This window comes from Dermacentor albipictus, chromosome 1 (genome assembly GCF_038994185.2).
Source record: "Dermacentor albipictus isolate Rhodes 1998 colony chromosome 1, USDA_Dalb.pri_finalv2, whole genome shotgun sequence".
NCBI classification, from domain to species: Eukaryota; Metazoa; Arthropoda; class Arachnida; order Ixodida; family Ixodidae; genus Dermacentor; species Dermacentor albipictus.
The window spans coordinates 408,785,529-408,805,359 of NC_091821.1; the positions used below are offsets into that span (position 1 = coordinate 408,785,529).

Here is a 19,831-nt window from a genome sequence, read left to right on the forward strand (position 1 = left end):
CAGCTGCCCTCTCTTCACAGACGGAAGCGTGAGTCACAATCACGGATTTTATTTCTAGGTTTGTAAGGTGGTCGCCTAAAATATCGTTTAGGTATTGAGAGGGCAAATTTCTAGCAATATTTGGAACTATATAGTCAAATTCCATCTTAGCGACTGTAACGGAGCTGCTTAATAAGAACAATTTAATGTAAGGCCGAATATTTATACACATATAAAGTAAGAATGAAACAAAATGAAATATTTGAACTAACATTGAAATTATAAGTGTAAATTCAGCGATCTTAAAAAAAGTGTCGTTTATATAAATAGGTTAGGGTGCGACCTTATCTTCTGCATTTTATTTATTTATTTATTTATTCATTTATTTTTATTTATTTCAATTTGCGGGATTCTCTTATTAATGTGACGTGGGGTGATATTTTTCTGTTACTACTGCCACACGCTATTCTTTAATATTGTTTTACTTTAACCTTTGTGATATGTCGTCTTCTTAATTCTTTTCCTCCCTTCTTCCCAACTTCCATTTCTATGCGTCTGTCTCCTCCTCCTTCCTGAAAAGTAGACAGGCGTATTGCCCTCTCTGGTGGCATTCGGCAGCCTGCTCATTCTCCCTTTTTTGTCACTTGTATAATGTTATGTCTAATAATAATAATAATAATAATAATAATAATAATAATAATAATAATAATAATAATAATAATAATAATAATAATAATAATAATAATAATAATAATAATAATAATAATTTCGTTTAATATATTTTTCATGAACTAAGGTGATCTTTTCAACTAATTACACCCCACTTCTTATAATGCATGACAAGCTTTAGTTCTCGAAATACTTTACTCGTGGTGTATTAACAGGTAATTAACGCGGCGCTCCAGTACTCTCAATAGTCGCATTTAGCATGAAACGTATGGATGTCTGTATGGCCGCTGCTATTCTCGTGACACACGCAGGTAGAGATAGAGAAAACAGCAATCTTTATTAGCTGCAGCGATGCCTGGCCATAAGCCTATCCCTCATGAAAATGATTATGTCCTTTATGTTTACTGTATGTTTCCCGAAGTTCACATGAGGAAATATCCTTTATGTTTCCTCCATGTTGAAATTTGGCCACTGCTTTTATGTTTCCTTCATGTATCCTTCCTTTATGTTTCCTTCATGTTACCGTACTTTATGTTTCCTCCATGTTGAAATTTGGCCACTGCTTTTATGTTTCCTTCATGTATCCTTCCTTTATGTATCCTTCATGTTACCGTACTTTATGTTTCCTCCATGTTGAAATTTGGCCACTGCTTTTATGTTTCCTTCATGTATCCTTCCTTTATGTATCCTTCATGTTACCGTACTTCATGTTTCCTCCATGTTGAAATTTGGCCACTGCTTTTATGTTTCCTCCGTGTGTCCTTCCTTTATGCATCCTTTATGTTACCGTACTTCACGTTTCCTCCATGTTGAAATTTGGCCACTGCTTTTATGTTTCCCTCGTGTGTCCTTTTAGCTTACCATACTTTGTCTCCTAGATGTTCAAATATGACCACTGCTTTTGGCTGTATGACGCAGCTTAAGACAGCTGCTTGTAAACAGGAATTCATACAATACTGTGGTAAAATGATTAGTTTATTAGACTAATCTATACAGTGGTGAGAGGGAATGTTTAAAAACGTTTTATAGCAAATGCAGCAGGCAATTCATGCACACTATAATTAGGAGAACCTGCTTCTACTGCTGCAACAGGTAGAAGTAGAAGCATGACAAACATAATGTAGCTTTTTTTTTTTCTGGCTCTTCGAACTGCTCTGGTATAAACAACCATACACTACACATCGCTACTGCATATGAGCAGTGTTAAACTGTCACGGGCATGAACCTTAAGTGCTGCCTGTATTTAATAAACTTGGTTGCGTGGATGACGACGCTGTTGTCACCATCAGCGACAAAGATATCGGGAATGACAAGCAAACTGAGAATGCACTCATAGTTCCACTGTATTTTGCAATGCCACACAGTTCACAGTAACAATGACTAAATCACCCTTCGACCATCCACTCCTATGCGTCGCTTGCAGTTTACAGCGGCACATCACTTGGTGATCCCCCCTCCGCGCCATATTTGTGGTCGCATAAATTTACGTGCATATACAATACTATAGGCTTTACATTAAGTATCTCTCGTCTAAATCAGAATATTGAAGTATCAAACAGCATATCAGAGACCATATTTTATCCTCCATGGGGTTAATTATGTGAATATTCAGTTGCCACAGAAGGGGCAGTCATAACTGCATAAATTCAAAATGAATACGGACTAGAATGAATAATAAAAGCCCACCCGATAATTACACATGTTACAAAGACAACAAAAAATATACCAAATGCTTCTTTAGGACAGTACACTGCCACAATAACGAAACAACACACAGAAGGCTAGATGAACTAAACGAAGATTAAATGAACATCAACATATAAAAGAAACAAAGGCCATAGTTTGTACAACAAAACACGAGTTGCCAGATCAGTTGCAACACCAAGACAAAAAAGAACGTGAAAAAAGATTATGCAGATCCAACAGACATGTTAAATGTGAAGCAAAATGGTTAATGAAATGCTAATTTCTTTCCCTTCCTCCAGTCTTTGGCATAAAATAATACAGCAGTTTCTGTCATAGCAGGACCTCTATACACATATGCATTAGTATTAGCAGGGTACCGTGACGTATGCAATGTCTTAGAGAACTATAAAGATTGCCCGCAATGTGTATACTAGAGATGGGCAAATATCAATTTTTTTCTGACACAAGCACATGTATTTATAGCAGAAAAATTATTTTCGTATATTAAGATACCATGCCTGCACTGATTGGTGCAAGACAGCTAACAGCAGAAACAAAATTGTGTTAAGGACATCACTAACTGTCCTTAAAACTGGCCGAACAGCCTCTCAACATCATTAGAGACTGGTTGCAAACAAGCAAGAAAGAACGACTGCTGTATGACTAGTTGTGGGGGGCGGGGGGGAAGCTGTTGAAGGACCTGTGTGCCTAAAACACATTGAAAGGGCCTGCATGTTACAAAAATACCTAATAGCTCACTTTCAAATACAGTATGTTAAATATTGGAATATTCACCCACGACTAATTATTGATTCAGCACTTGCATGGCAAAGAAATGATATGCTTCTTGTAAATACAGCAAATATGTTAGGTGAGAAATAAGTCTGAGCAAACAAATGACTAGAACTGCTAAGGTTACAAGGAATAAAAATGACTAGCAGAAATGCTGAGCATATAAATAAGAATAAAATTATCAGAACAATAAAACAATTTCAGCAGAACCCATACCGCTGACCTAAGGTTTACAGGAAGAATGGAGCGATTAAAGATCATAGAACAAGAAATGGCGGTAAAGCCAACGTTTCAACCAGTGGACTAGTAGAAAGTGCACTTGTCTTCCTCACAAATACAAGTCCACGAGTCAAAACATTAATTTTGCCGGCATCCCTTGTTCTAGCTACACCTGTTGATCGCTTCATGAAGTTAAAGAGATCCTAGTGCACTTGTCCACGAGCCAGCATTGCAGACAGGCTCCCCTTCACCTCCTTTACTCCGACGTTATAGAGGGAGCACGTGTAGGCTGCAAAGAAAAAAAATTTTTTAAATAAAAAATCCATTAATGACCGAATTCATTTGCAATCCCTAATTGTATGAACTGTCTACACACTGTATTTGGATCTTATCAAAAAGAATGTAGTGGTAAAATTAACTTACACACAACGGCCTCAACCCTCTTCTGGTCTAAAGCCTTTTTTGGTGCCGCGTCTTTGTTAGCCCGGCAAACCTTGCCATAGAGGGAGCTATTTTCCAGCTCCTCCGGGCTAAACACTACACGAAGGAGCGCCCGTGCGAATTTCGATGGCTGGTGCTTTGCGCTGAGGCTGATCCTGTCAACAAGTTGCTTCTCCACCAGCACCCCGTCTCCTATGTCCAACTGCATAAAATACAGAGTTGTTCATAATATTGCACACTTCTTTACCATGGACAAGATGCAATGAAGCAACACATTGTAAAACATAATATGGAAAAATTTGCACATTTGAAGGTAAAGCTAAACCTTTCGAGAGAATTGCCTGTCTGGTTGGGAAACTGATAAGGACTTTCAGACTGACTCCAACCAAATAACTGAATTTTATTAGCATGACTTTTCGGAGTCCATTCGGCTCCTTATTCAGGGGTTGTTCTCTGGGGGTGGCAGTGTGCAGCTTTTAAAGGGTCTTTTGTAAAGAAAAGGAGGAGAGTACGGAATGTGGGGAGACATTCCCCCCCCTCCCCTCATCTCCCGTCTGTGAAAACAAAAGGGGTGAGATGGCTGCCATGGGGCTGAGCAGCTGGGATGACCAATCCTGGGGGAGCTTGACCCGCAAGAGTGCTGCCGACGGGAGGTGCAGGGGAGGGAAGTTACGGGGCAGCGCCGACGTTTGCTGTTGGTGAACTCGAGCGGGAATCTACCTGGCTGGGCATACTTTTCTTCTTTTTGTCATGTCACCAAGGCCATGGATATACACCGAGGGTAGGTTGCCTTTCACGCGATTTTTGTTCACGTGGTATTCTGAATGTGCCATGACTCCAATAGCAGTCTTTTTCGCGAGTTCGTCTTTGTTTGAAGGATTTGAGTTTCTTGGAAAGCAATTTTGTGGTCGGAGTCTTCAGATTGTTCAGCGACGGCGCTGCGCATACGGTTGAATGTTCCGACGTCGGTCTCGTGTTGTCTGATCCTTTCTTTTAGATTTTTGGTTTCCCTGATGTATGACGCCGGACAGTCGGCACAGCTCATTTCGTAGACAGCGCCTTGAGATTTATCTTTTAGTGGACGATCTTTTGGTTTAGGGAGGAGAATGTTGAAAATGTTTATCGGTTTGTGCACCACTTTGAGGCCTTCTTTTTTTAACATTCGGTTGAGCGCTTCGCTGGTACCTCTTAAGTACGGGACAGACACTCGTTTCCGGGGTTGGGGAGAAGTCAACGGCTGAAGGTATCGTAGTTTGTTTCTTCTTTTTTGTTGTCGGGCTGTTTTTTGATTGAAGTCATCTGTGTAAACATTCCTTTTAGGTTCGTTAAAACCGTTCTCTTTTCTTTCTTTTGATCTGATCCCGATCGCTCCCATGGGATCGCTCCCATTCTTAGATGTACAAGTTACACGAACAGACAGGATTCTAAAATTTTCATTCTACAGAAAACCAACCCCCATGGGCCGCTACCTTCACTTCCAATCCGACCATCCGGTAAACCACAAGGCGTCTGTTGTAAATTCTTTATTCAAAAGAGCAGAAACTCATTCCTGATCGGGATCGGATCAAAAAGAAAGAAAAGAGAACGGTTCTCAACGAACTTAAAAGGAATGAATACACAGATGACTTCAATCAAAAAACAACCCGACAACAAAAAAGAAGAAACAAACTAAGGTACCTTCAGCCGTTGACTTCTCCCCAACCCCGGAAACGAGTGTCTGTCCCGTACGTAAGAGGTACCAGCGAAGCGCTCAACCGAATGTTAAAAAAAGAAGGCCTCAATGTGGCGCACAAACCGATAAACATTTTCAATATCCTCCTCCCTAAACCAAAAGATAGTCCACTAAAGGAAAACTCTCAAGGAGCCGTGTACGAAATGAACTGTGCCGACTGTCCGGCGTCATACATCGGGGAAACCCAAAATCTAAAAGAAAGGATAAGACAACACAAGACCGACGTCGGAACATTCAACCGTATGCACAGCGCCGTTGCTGAACAATCTGAAGACTCCGACCACAAAATTGCTTTCCAAGAAACTCAAATCCCTCAAACAGAGACAAATTTGCGAAAAAGACTGCTATTGGAGTCATGGCACATTCAGAACACCACGTGAACAAAAATCGCGTGAAAGGCAAGCTACCCTCGGTGTATATCCATGGCCTTGGCGACATGACGAAAAGGATGCCCAGCCAGGTAGATTCCCGCTCGAGTTCACCAACACCAAAACGTCAGCGCTGCCCCGTAACTTCCCTCCCTTCCACCTCCCGTCAGCAGCACTCTCGCGGGTCAAGCTCTCCCAGCACCAGTCATTCCAGTAGCACAGCAGCCGTCTCACCCCCTTTGTTTCCCGCCCCCCTTCCTCTCTGTGAAGTGTCTCCCCACCTTCCGTACTCTCTCCTCCTTTTCTTTACAAAAGACCCTTTAAAAGCTGCACACCGCCACCCCCGAAGAGCAACCCCTGAAAAAGGAGCTGAATGGGCTCCAAAATGTCAGGCTAATAAAACTCAGTTATTTGGTTGGAGTCAGTCTGAAAGTCCTAATCTGAAGGTAAGCAAGTGTACTAGTTCAGTATTGAACAGCCCGAGACTAAAGCTAGCGAATTATAATTGCAGCTCAACATTTCACAATGCAATCAAGGCACATAAGGGTGAAGTGACCAAATGTTTCATTATATGCAGCATTTGTTCAGGGCCATAAGAGGCGCATAAATACAGTGGCTGAACCTGAAAGCACTCTGTACCGTTCATGCAACATGTGTGCTGAAATTAGCACTTTCACACGCAATAACCAAATAAATGATGCATTCAAAGCACATGAAGAAAAAAAGACAAGTAAGACATGGCGGAGTTGAACAAACACATAGAAAGGTTGTACATCACAAATTTACAAAGGGTGACTAGTATTGTGGGCGAATATTCAAAATTTCATTGTTTAGACCTTATTATGCAATCTGTGTTTGACTATTCGCTATTTTAACACTGCTGAATATATGTATTTGTTCAAAGATAAGGGATAACACTTCTTTAAGCCTCAAAGGAAACAGACCGATGCCAGCAGAGAACAGTAATAATATTATTGCAAAATAATCGTCGCAGTGGCACTCGTTCCTGAACCCAACCTTCAGACAGATAACTCATGCTCGATAATGTCCAGTCATTTTTACATCATTTATATAGGAATTTGTTCCCTCGATCACAGCAAACCAACATATATGGCTGATCTCTCCATGTTTGTGTCCATTTAAAGCATTCTACGGTGCCTTGTTGTATCACACTCTTTGCCTTCAAGAAACGCAACACTATGTGCATCTGAACCCTTGCTGTTCCCTTGTATTTACTGCCAGTGCCTTGGTGCAACAGTTAGCTAAAAGCAGTTGTGTCACATCTTCAAGCTCCTTAATTGACTGGTTGAGAACAGAAATACATGCATGTATCGAATAATTGAAATGAACTTTTTTTAGAGAATGGTGCTACATACTAACATTTCATTCTAATTTGTTTAGAAATTAAGAAATATTTTATATTAGATTAGAAAATGACACTATTCTAACTGCCATTCGAAGTGCATCGAGCAATGAAGTCAACTTGTTCCAAGGAGTCCTTACGTTTCAACAAATCCAAAATTAAGCAAGTTCACCATTACAAAGCAGCACTGTAGATAACACAGGGACAAAAATGAAGTACAGCACTGCATCCTCAGGCTTCTCTATGCCTGTTTGCAGTGCTGGTTTCCATTGATGAGTCATAACTCTTCTAAATGTTGCGCACCACTCGTAGGCTACAATGACAAGAAAACTGCATTGAAAAAGATGTGGGAACACGCTCAGTTAAAATTAACCAGCAGCATGAAGACAACACCAGCATCACCACCACCTAGTTGTGGTGCTATGGCTGGGCAGTTGATCAATAAACTTACGAGTTAATGGATTAAAGCTTTATTCCTGTTACTTTTATACAGCAATTGATCTGGTAAGCTCACATTAACAAAATCAGGCAAAAGACGGCATTTTGTTCTTTGTTGCCAATTTCCAGTAAAGAGCAAGCACGGATGACTATAGGAGTGAAGGGAAATCTTGCAGTAATAATAAAAGCAACTCAATTCAATTCTTTCTTTTTTCAGAATGTGTGCCTCGTGACAAAGTCATCGCATGTAATTTTTTTGACTTATGAACATGAAAACAATTCCGTTCATACGATTAAGAGGTACCAATTCATCAAGCTGAATTTTTAAATCGACACCCAGCTCTAATCGCCACATAATGTTGTGCTAAAGCAGGCACAAGACAGCCATGGCCACATAAAATATTAACTAAATGGTTAAGCCATTGCTAAGAGGTAGATAATGTTTCACTAATTGTTGGCTACTTGTCTTAAAGTTTTGTATGAAAGCACTCCGAGACATACTCTTTAATAAATTAAATTCTGCGATTTTAAGTGCCACAGCCACAATATAATTATGAGGCATGCTGTAGTGAGGCAACTGGGGTTTCTTAACGTGCACCTAATGCACAGTACACATGTGTTTTTGCATTTTGTCCCATTGAAATGCAGCCGCTGCAGTCAGGGTTTGATCCCACACCCTCAAGCTTTGCAGTGCAATTCCAAAGCAACTATACCACCAACTAAACAGCATTGGAAGTATGGACTCCCAGTGTCATGAAATATGTTTCTGCCTGTTCGTACAACAAGAAATTTCTCTGTTCTGATAGGTACGAATACAAAGAGGCATCAGAATTTTCGCGAGTAGCTTTGTTTTGAAGAAACTAATTTACTTATGTGCACTGGAACACTGTCATCATCAAGATGGTCTTTTTGCACAACATTACAGCACTAAGCATTCCTGCGACTTAGTAACTATGTCCTGGAGATCTTTTCGGAACAATGAGCACCTTCTGCAACTTGTGCTTAATTTCAGCCATTATAACAGAATGATGACCATTATGCTGGGTTTCTTTTGGGGGTAGAGGAGGAAGAGAGCAAAATAAGCAGGGCAAAACCTGGCAAATGACCTGTTTTTAATGCCAGCAATCACAGGGACAAAACTTGGGTGTACAGCTGCAGCTGAGCCTAAGCAAAAGTCATTGCAGTGAAAAGACCCATCTCCACAACATAAAAAAGAAAGGTGACCAACGTCTGAAGCACAACAAGGTGCTTCATATTTTTAAATTCACGGCATTGTGCATCGGAAATTACCACCCAGTGACCATAGCACCCACAGTTAATTTTAGTGCTTCTGGGGAGCCTCTTCGGTGAAAACAGCCAGATCTGGGGTGCATGAGGAACTGACTGCTGCATGACAAGAACACATGCCGAGTGACCCTGTCACAGAACAATGTGCACATGCGTTTCTCACCATAAACAACATGGTTAAAATTTTACACTTATTCTACTTGCCAAACTTGGCTCCCACTGGCTGTACATACTGGTGTAAAAGCCGCACTTTTTTTTCATCAGGTTTTCTCAGGTGTGGGTTATACACAAATCAGGCCTATAGCTACACATTAATACACTGCAGTGCCACTGCGACTACTTTGTCAGATAAAACTGGTGACAGATATAAAATGTTATTTCACTATTGCCGCCGTTTTCAAGCTAATCACTCTCGGACAAGCTCAGCTCATCGGCACGCTTCCCAAAGCTGATCGTCCTCTGTGCCGTCCATGGCGTTTGATATCCCAGCGACTCTAAAACTCTTTGCGATGGTGTCCACTGACACGAAATGCCATGCGTCCAGAATCCAACCGCACACTTGCTGAAGAGACACTTGCTTCAGTCGCCCTGTCGGAGTTGTTTCATGGTTGCCCACGGCCTATCACTTAGCGCCGCCGAAATTCTGTCTTCAATGGCCGGTTTACGCAAACATAGAGCAGTTCCCGCACGCTTGTCAAGCCACCAGGAATCATGGCCAATTTCATTCAGCAGTCGGCCAGCCAAGCCTTCACTCGGTCTGTTAGGCTGACGCGCAACGATGATGATAATGGTATGCGGTGAGTGAGCAAAACTAACTGGCGCCAACTTGTAGAACTTCGTGGGACTAGACATGTCTTGGCGTTTCTTTTTAAAATTTTTGCACCCGGAAGTGGGGGGTGTGAGCTATACATGGAGGCGGCTCATACATGAGTATATATGGTATATTGCTCTTTACACAAAATTAAGTACACAGCTCAAAAGTCACCGTTTTCACACGACTGCCAAAGTTAAGACTTTTCACAGGACTGCGTTGGGACCTCGTTGGGAGCAGCAGGAGCAGCGGGGTGCTTCCAGTTAGAGTCCAGATCGTATGGTCCTCTGACGCCGGGAAGATTACCCAGAACAAGATCATAGAGGGGCTCGTCCATACATGCCACTGTCAACTTGCCTGTAAAGTATGGCGTATTCACTTGTACGACAGCTTCAGGCAGGTAGCTTGTTGAGGAGGTAGCTTGTTCTTCCCGTCATATGCACTTATTGTCCCCATGCTGATTTCGGCAATTTTCAGCTGTATGTCCCATTCTGTTACACAACTTGCACTTTAGCATATGCTTAGGTGGGTTACGGCAGTCAGGAGCCAAATGCCTAAACCGGTGACAGAGGATGCACACGAGTTGCAGTTTCCTGGGAGCTTCAATGTTTTCCCCACCGGAATCCTTTGTGTTATCGGGACCGTTTCCTAGGCTTTTCCAGTTCTGCGCTTCAAGAAAGCGATCCGTCAAGCTAGCAAGTTCGTCAAGGGATTTGCACTCTCGCTCCCTCAAGAAAATAATTAGCTTTGATTCACAACACCGCAAAAACTGTTCAGAGATCATGTGACCCCATAGACCTTCATACATTTTAGGCACGTTAGCCATCTAAATCCAATTATCAAAATAGGTTGAAATTCTTGCTGCTGTCTTCCAGTTTCGCCCTCTACTGCTCGTGCTTTCCGAAACTTCTCTTGGTAGCCTTGAGTTGTGAATCGGAACCTCTGTATTAAAGCTTTCTTTACCTTTTGGTAATCTAATGAATTGGCGGCAGTCATCCGACCAATCACAGTTAAAGCTTCACCAGTCGGACACATGCTCACAGTAAGAGCCCATTTTTTTTGTGGCCAGTCCTGCCCTGTTGCTACGTGCTCAAATCGCTGCAAATACGCGTGCAAGTCATCGCGTTTCTCGTCGAACAAAGAAAGTAACTTCTGTAGATTGAGGGATGACGAGGAAGTGCTGGGCGCAGTCAAAATTTCAGAAGCCGCTGCCTGCACATTCCAAGCTCCTTCCTGAAGCTGCAGCTTTAGCTGGAGGATCTCACGCTTCCTCTCGTCAGCTTCCTTGATTGCCTCTCACTCCGCAGCTCTCTCATCCCTTTGTTTTGCCTGTTCGGCTTCAATCTATCTGCGAAGTTCTGCGCCTGACAATCCTAGTTGGAGTCCTATGGCCGCAAGTTTCTCTAAATCCATGGTGCCATCTACTAATGTGTGTCTGCGCTCAAGCGAAACTGCCCTCTTGCACTGTATCCACGAGTGAATCCTGGCAAGCTCGCCCATTTGTGATGTTATTGGGTGCAGGATCACTCCAGAAAGAGGCAGAAGCAGCACACAGAAGCACAAACACACATCAGACTTGTATTCTTGGTCCAAGCTTCTTGGTACCACCTAGTATGCAATGCCACCTACAATACCATGATTAGGGTATGATTTTGGTAACTAAAAATAAGTACACAACAGAACTCATTGTCTCTGCTACCAGAACTAACTACTGTATGAAAACCACATAAACAAGCTTGAAGGAGCCCCATATCATGAAACACATTTTCTGATCCATAAGGCTTCTTTACTGACAGAGTGGCTAAAGAAGTATAATAGAATAATCCAAGAGGATGAATATATTTCATTCAATAGTTGTACCGCACTGTTCTCTTTAGTTTTTTTCATTCCTTTCTGATACCCCAGTAAGAAGCGAACATTTTGCAACATTAAGTGAGTGCCCTTCCTGGCAATGAGTGCCCCTTTGATGGCACGCTGCTAGACAGGAAAGAAAAGTGTTACTTGGAATTGATTGCAGTGTTGATTGGAAAATCGGCCACCACTTTATATTTTAAGAAGCCAACAAACAAAGACACCAAGGACAACACAGGGGAAATTACTTGTACTTGCCAATTGAAATAAAGAAATAATAAATTAATGGAATGGAAAGTGGATAAAAAAAACTGGCTGAAGGTGGGGAACGATCCCACGTCTTCGCATTACGCGTGCAATGCTATACCGATTGAGCTACTACGGCACCATCTTTCCATCCACTTTCTGGGTTATTTATGTGTTACTACTAGAACTAACCCTGTGAGTGTTAGCCAGCGCCACCACTTGCAAACCTTGGTAGCGGATGTGGTACATCCTTTCTGCCACAAGCATCACGAGTACATGATCTTGTTGGGTGAAGACAACTCGACAATAAACTCACACACGCTACCTGAAGGCATCAATGTTGCCGGATTCGAGACCCTCATTAAATAATTAATGAGGGTTCATTTGGGCGCTGGCTAACACTCCCAGGGTTAGTTCTAGTAGTAACACAAACACCCCAGAAAGTGGATGGGAAGATGGCGCCGTGGTAGCTCAACTGGTAGAGCATCGCATGCATAATGCAAAGACATGGGTTTGTTCCCCACGTGCGGCAAGTTGTTTTTTCATCCACTTTAATTCCATTAATTTACTATTTCATTACTTCAATTAGCAAGTACAAGTAGTTTCCTGCGTTGTCCTTGGTGTCTGCTTGTTGGCTTCTTATGATATGATTAATAAAAATCAGGCCCCTCGGTTAACCCCCTTTCTTCTCGTTCACTTTATATTTCGTTATTTTAAACAATATTTGCAAAATACCTTACACTATTAATTGTCACAAGCAAAGACGTGTATCAAAAAAGTGTTTGTTAGCAGAAGAATGGTGGTTTCCATAACCAACTATATTTAGGTCAGTTGAAACCATAAGAGAAGATTTCAGAATTAGTGGCAACATTGCACTATGTAGTTTTACCCTAAGAGCACTGCAACCGAGGTACTTCCGACAAATGGACTCCCTCATGAGTGCTTTCTACAGCCAGTGTCGCTAAATCTTTGCATGCAACAGCTTGTAAACTATATAATAACAAAGTGCGCATGGTCAAAGTGATTAAATTTGCCCATCTGACACGTCTAAAAGCAAGAAGTAAGCACTTACATTGTAACAAACGTGAAGGCACCTAGTTCAGACACACTGAGCATTCCAAATCAAAAAGCGTACTAAACATACACAGGCCACTTTGGGTAAGCACACATTTGGGCAAATATTCAGAATCTGCTCTGTCACGTACATTTTCTATTCCAAAGCCACTCTAGCACATTTCTAATGTTGAGCTTTATTCACGTGATGTATTTATGATGCATTCACTTATTCCTACTGCAAGCCATGCTTGCTTGGCCCAATCAGGAGCTAATACAGCATTTACTACAGGGTAAACAGCAGTCAAAATCACAAACCTTGCAGACAGGCAGGGTCGCAGGTGCTGAAGATGCCACAGACATAGCCCCTGTCAGCTCTTGTGTCGCCTTTTTCAAATTTTTTGCCATTTTCTCGAGGTCTGAAAAAAAAAGAAGAGAGGAGTTTTACGAACCCATATGGCCTCTCAGTGATACAAAACTCGAGGATTGTAAGGTATATTGATTGATATATGGGAATTTATGGTGCAAAGGCCAGATATATGGCCAAGAGCACCATACATATGGTGATGGTTTTTCAATGAATTCTTTCTGAAATTAAGAATTGCACTTTGAATGGTGGATATAGTATGGCTGTAAACAGGCCTAATATCAGTCGCTTTAAGTTTCATAATATATGCAAGTACTAAAACAATGACAATGACCAGAGATATAAAATACGACCATAGATGTTTTGTAAAGCAGGGATGATGTAATAAAATGTGTAGGTGAACGTAACACTACTGCCTCATCAGGGCCCTTGCATTCAAAGGTCTCGAGACGTGCTGTACTAGGTGCACCTAACGCAGCAGCAGCCTCTAGTAAGAGGCCGTACTACGCAGCTTTTGGACTGAGAATGTGCAGTGCTAGTGTCATTTTAAAAAATTTTAAAACAGATTTGGTGTCATATAATGGGTTTGTGCCATTAATGCGATTTAAAGGGATGCGCTGTTGATAAGCTAAAGGAAAGTGCTTTTTCCTCCCGATTTCTGCTTCCCAACACTCCAAAAGGAGATGGATGATCGTCAGTCTTTCAACACATCTGCATGTAGAAGGTTGATCACCAGTCAGCAAGAAGTTGCATGTACCGTATTTGTACCCTATTCTTTGTCAACAGAACAGGACATCGGTTTCTCGTGATTTTATTATTGATGGGGAAGTGTGTAACTGTGCCTTCAAGATGAACTTAGATGAAAATTAGCATCGCACAAGTGTTGCTAATAGTCTCCTAATTTTTCCGAATTAAAGGTTTCAAATCTATAGCTGGGTCAGCTATGGAAGAGTTGAAATCTTTTGTCACTGTAAATGTAGTGATTTCATCGGCGAGCACATCACCTTTGACACCTCTGTGCCTGGGTACCCAGCATGACACGTTGACTGCATGCATAAACAACGTACAAGAGTGAATACCCCGACAGGGGCCTTTAAGGGACAATAAATGATGATGATGAATAAAGATCGATATTTACAGGATTGTCATGCTTTTGTAGTGATACTAAAGCTTTCGTAGTGATACTAGAGCCTTGACAATGCTGAGAGAGTCCGTAAATATAACTGCCTTTTCTAGTTTCAATTGTTTGATATGTTTTACAAGAATAATAGTGTACAGGCTTCAGTCGTAAAGATACTTGTTTGCACATGCAGAATGCCAGACTTTGGAAAGGACAGATGAAGTGCTGCATGAGACACGCCGGCTTGCGACTTTGATGCATCAGTATAACATTCTTCCGGGCAACAGTACTTCAACTAAGTTCAAAGAAGTGCATTTGAATGTCCCTCTTAGGAATGTGGGATAGATGCTGTGAGGCAACAAGTAGAATATGAAATCAATTTATGTTGTCAACGTTGGCGGCAGCAGTTGTAGCCCTGAATTTACTCTAAGAGTAGGTAATGCAAAAGGCACTGTTTATTCTACATACCAAGCAATTGTTTTGCATCCGCATATTTTGCTTTAAGCCGGCTGGCTTTTGCCGAGGCTACGTCTAATTTGTCTGCGAGCTCTTGGACTTTCGCTCGCGAAATCTCCAGCTCCTCTTTTAGGCAGTCCACCTCGTCCTCAAGCCCACAGCTGCATTTACGCTGTTGAGAAATTTGTGGAAGAAAAACAGTGTTAATGAATTCAACACCAATGAAGTAAATATTCTGCAGTTATACATTTACAATCCTGCACCACACCATGCACCTGTATATAGAAAAGCAGCATATGTGGTCCAGGCTTCACAAATGAGATTTCAAAGGCAAGCATTGGAAAAAAATAAAGTATCTAAGAGTGGCAATAAGCTTAAGCTCAACGTTGTCAACAGAGAAGTCCCTTAGTGTTTTGTAAATGTACTATCATGAGCAATATGAAAGGGAACACAGGAACGCGTGGCAAACAGCCTCGGAGCGATACGCGGATGGCGCTGACAAAAACAAAGAGGGAAAGGAGGGCGCTCTTCTATTAACTGTTGGCACTCCCACCACGCTGGCATTTCTACAAAGGAGCAGCTTACGTCATGGATCGTCCGACAGTTGTTAAGATGGTAATCGTCGCCAGTGACTTACACCGATTCACTTTCTTTCCTTTCATTCTCTTTTTTTTTCGCGCAACCGCTTGATAGTACTCCAAGGCCAAGTTTGCCCTGTATTTCAAACCGATTCTTTATTTGAATCGACGCACCCGGTTGTCAGTGGCACCTCGAATAACGGTGACGATTGAACCAATGACGACAGAGGAATGGAATAAAGAAAAATTTGAAAAAAAAAACACATTGATAAACTGTCTCTCGTGCGACATTGTTGCACAAAGTTCGTTCAGAAAAATTCATATTGCACACTGCAGTGGCCCACGCAGAGCAGTCAACTCAGATTTTGTAGCCTCAAGATGCCTCGAGTGCCTCTTAAAGAGCGGGAAGATATAGTAGAAATGTCTAAAAGAGGTTATACGCAGCGCAATATTGCTCTCGTGACAGGCTGCCCATTGAAAATGGTCAACCGGATTATCCAGGCTTACTGAGACGAAGGACGCATAAACGATGCGCCGCACCGCAGACGAACCCGATCAACAACGAATGACCAAGACCTTTGCATCGTGGCTGCCGTCAGCGACAAACCATTCCAAAGTGCAAAGGACGTTCGAGGTGCTCTTGGATTGGACAACTTGAAGCTACAGCACGGTACGACGAAGGCTTAGAGAAGCAGGACTGCGAAGTCGCATCACCACAGAGAAACCTCTGCTCACCACAGCCAACAAAGCAGCTCACCTGAGGTTTGCTACTGAACACCGCAGCTGGAGCAAGAGTGAGTGGAAGTATGTAGTTTTCTCTGATGAGTCCACGTTCTCGAGCCGCTGGGACCAACAAAAGAGAGTGGCGGACGGAAAACACACGCTTTAGTCCGCAGAATATCGAGGAGGTGGCCGCCAGCAGACGCGTCTCTGTGAACGTCTGGGAATCGATTCCCCACGAAGGCCTAGGCCCACTGGTGAGAATTGATGGGAGGTTCACAAGTGCTGCATATTGCACTCTGCTCGAGCACCAGATGATCCCCTATCTGTTGAACGGGCCACACCCGAATGGATGTTATTTTTTCCGGCAGGACTTGTCTCCTGTTCACAAATCGAAAGACGTGGCGCGCCTTTTGGAAGAACGACGGGTAATGCAACTTCAGTGGTGCACGAATGGTGCCGACATGAACATTATAGAGCACGTTTGGGGCCGTATGAAAGTGAACCTTTCGAAGAGCTCACTAGAATTGGCAAACTCCGACCAACTATGGGAAGCAATAGAACATAAGTGGAAGCGCCTTCAGCGTGATACTACATTCATCAAGGCTCTCTGCGTGTCTCTGCCCCAAAGAATGGAGGCCATCGTTCTAGTCGACGGTGGCATGACGCATTATTAGGCCACCAACGAACAAAACAAAGGACGAGGATAAGCTGCGATGACGCTATTGCCTTATTTCATTTGCTTCAATATCTTTTTAATATTCAGCAAGCGCCAATAAACTTATTTTGAACTCACCCTCAAAGACCATTTTTTCCCGATTGACAAGATTTACCACAAATCAACATCGAAGTCAGGAACAGTGCTACCTTTTGTAACGATTTGACGCAAAAGGTTACCAGTGACGCAATATTGAACAGTGTTAGCACTGTCTGCTGGCGATGCGAAGTTCCGCACTTTGCAGACGCACGGTGGGAGTGCGAACAGTTGTTAGAACAGCGTCCCTCTTTCCACTTTGTTTCCGACGGTGGCCGCTGCGTATCACCCATATAGCTGGGTCTGAGGGTGTTTTCGACGCGTTCCTGTGTTCCCTTTCATACGGCTCATACTAGTACATTGAATGAGCTTGACATGATGTAAATTACGACATGCAAGACCATTTAATTATGCCACGCCACTTAAGTGCGCCTTCCTTTAGCACTGGTATTGTCACCTCCATGTTTCATAACATACAACTTTTGTTTCCCATTTGTTATGTCCTTTTACTGCCCTCATGTAGACATGCATAGACATAGGTTCCTTTTTAAGGCTATAAAATGACTAATTAAACTCATTTAAAAGGTATAAGCAGCACCTTCATAGGTCTCCATATATTCACTGACAGTAGATAACAATGACAAGGTAGATTTCAGAAATAATTAGGATAATTGCTGAAGCAGCAATGCCCCCTTGTAGCAGTAGCGGCTTAGTTTTTTATGCAGTCAATTTGTTGCGCTAGACTTGCCTTCCGTCCAGCAAGGCTGCTCTGAGGGAGTTGGCCAGCTACCAGTCTGGTCCGCCTCCTTTCCATGGCCACCTGTGACCCTGGAACATTATAGAACACCAAACTCAATTTCATTCAAGTGGTGCAAGAACCATCTGGTTTGTCTCTTTTGCAAACTAAGCAACAAATAAAAGAGTTAAGCACTGTAAACTGACTGATATACGCTATTTTACTAATATCACTGCCTGCAACTTGATTGCAGGAAAAGCTATGATATGTACTGGGACAAGGATTAAGGCATGAAGTGCAAGTGTTTGATCAAATAGCTCAAGCAAAAGTTCTGCACAAACAGTAGTTAATTTCATGTGGTGCCAGGATATGTCAGACAGATGTCAAGCAAACTAGACAGAGCCATGTCATATTCTTTCCAAATTATCATCCACCCTGTGGTTAAGAGTGAATACAGCACAGCTGTGAAATAATTGCACAATTCTTCTGTTTAATGGGCAGTGTTAACTAGCAGGTCTCAGTGCAGGGTGTGCAAATTTAATGCAAAGGGAAATCGCTGGTATGGTAGTTCAGTGCTCAGAGACAATAGGGCGAGACTGAACCATGTGTCATCGTCAGTTGCTTACAGTGCTTCTACAGCAGAATAGCTGTAGAATGCATGAATGCATATCATGACTGCACGAATCACTAGAACTGAGAAGTACATGCACAATACTAATGTCCTTGCAGCTGTTTTGAGCAAAAGTACACCATTTACATGAATAATATATACCTATTGACCATGCGGTAGAATACGGTAGCTCAGCAGTACATGGCACTGTCATGCAAACCAAAAAAAATTATCGTGCCTTACCATATGCAGTCAAATAATTCATTTTACTCTTACAACGGTAAGCTATTTTTCGCTTATAGGCTTACTGACAACGCTCTGTGACAAGCGATTGCGAACGGCGGCAATGACAACTGATCAAGCTTAGATAAAAGCCTCCCTTACTAGTGCAACTTCCAATTTATCTCTGCCTAGAACATACTGCTGCCGGAAGCAACCAAAAAGAACTACTCACCCATTGCCAAAACATATGCAGGCGCATATTTATTGTCTGCCCACAGGACCTCCACTTCTTCAGTTGCTAAAGCCTTGATGCTTCTTGGGTCATCAAGCAGCTGGCAAATAACCTCCTGCGACTTTATATTTCGCAGGGGATACACGTCCCATTTGTCCTCCGTTGTCCATTTGACGAGCACATGGTCCCCCATGGTTACGTAAAACTCCACGGCGCACGGATTACGGAAGAATGCGAAGTGCATGTTTAAGAAACGGGCGCGAAATTTTCTTGACATGATTGCGATAGCGATGGTATCGCTGTTTTTTCTGTATATCCACTTGTCCTCACAAGTAATGTTTAATTCTTTAATTACACGTATGTACATAATATTTACGTCAACAACGTTATTTATTATCAAATATTGCTAATTATATGCTACGTTAATTTCTGCATAGCTTCTTTTGGCGTAAAATGTTGAATGTGGTTGAGTGGGCCTTTTCTTCCTCCGCGAGTGGGGCTGAGCTAGCCACCGTAGTGCGGCGAACGGCACACATGGGGCACGCGATAACAAAACATTTAGTGGCGGCGCTGCAATCTCAAATGATTCAGCGCAACGACAGGATCTTATCTCTTGATCGGAGTTCCTCTGGGCGCTTGTATTTGGGATTGCTGCATTAAAATGATAGTTGTTTCAACGTTCTATACCCTGTGAGAAAATGACTTATCTTATTTTTCCCCGCATGCAGTAAATCGATTTACTCCATGCGGGATAATTGTTTTTTGTCTGGGATACCACCAGACTTCTCTGTGGTTTGTACTGCACACGCGATGTAGACTTGAATAATTATTTTAGCTCACTGTTTCGGTAAATCGCGCCCTTGAATCGACCTAGCGCGCAGTCAGTCCAAGACTTGATCGGCCTTGTGCAGCGAGCCCACATGTGTTCGAACATATGTTAACTACCTTCGAATTTCGAAGCCATCATATGCGTGAAAACGATGAGAAAATTTTGTGACACGTGTGCTTGGTTGTTTGACAGGGATCGAAATACCGTAATATATTCCATGCATGTGCACGTATTTCGCCATTGAGTTCAAGATCATCAGCGAAATTGGCGCA

General features: G+C 42.3%; 1 protein-coding gene across 1 annotated transcript; it reads right to left on the reverse strand.

The window, feature by feature from the left end:
- Positions 1-3,265: 3,265 nt before the first annotated feature.
- Positions 3,266-18,986, reverse strand: LOC135918176 (BEN domain-containing protein 5-like). Its single transcript, XM_065451841.2, has 6 exons — positions 18,731-18,986; positions 17,679-17,758; positions 14,891-15,050; positions 13,254-13,354; positions 3,769-3,988; positions 3,266-3,634 (listed from the first exon to the last, which is right to left on the reverse strand). Exons 1-6 carry the CDS (start codon positions 18,972-18,974, stop codon positions 3,549-3,551), a joined length of 891 nt encoding a protein of 296 aa, XP_065307913.2. The 5' UTR covers positions 18,975-18,986; the 3' UTR covers positions 3,266-3,548.
- Between the last annotated feature and the right edge of the window lie 845 nt (positions 18,987-19,831).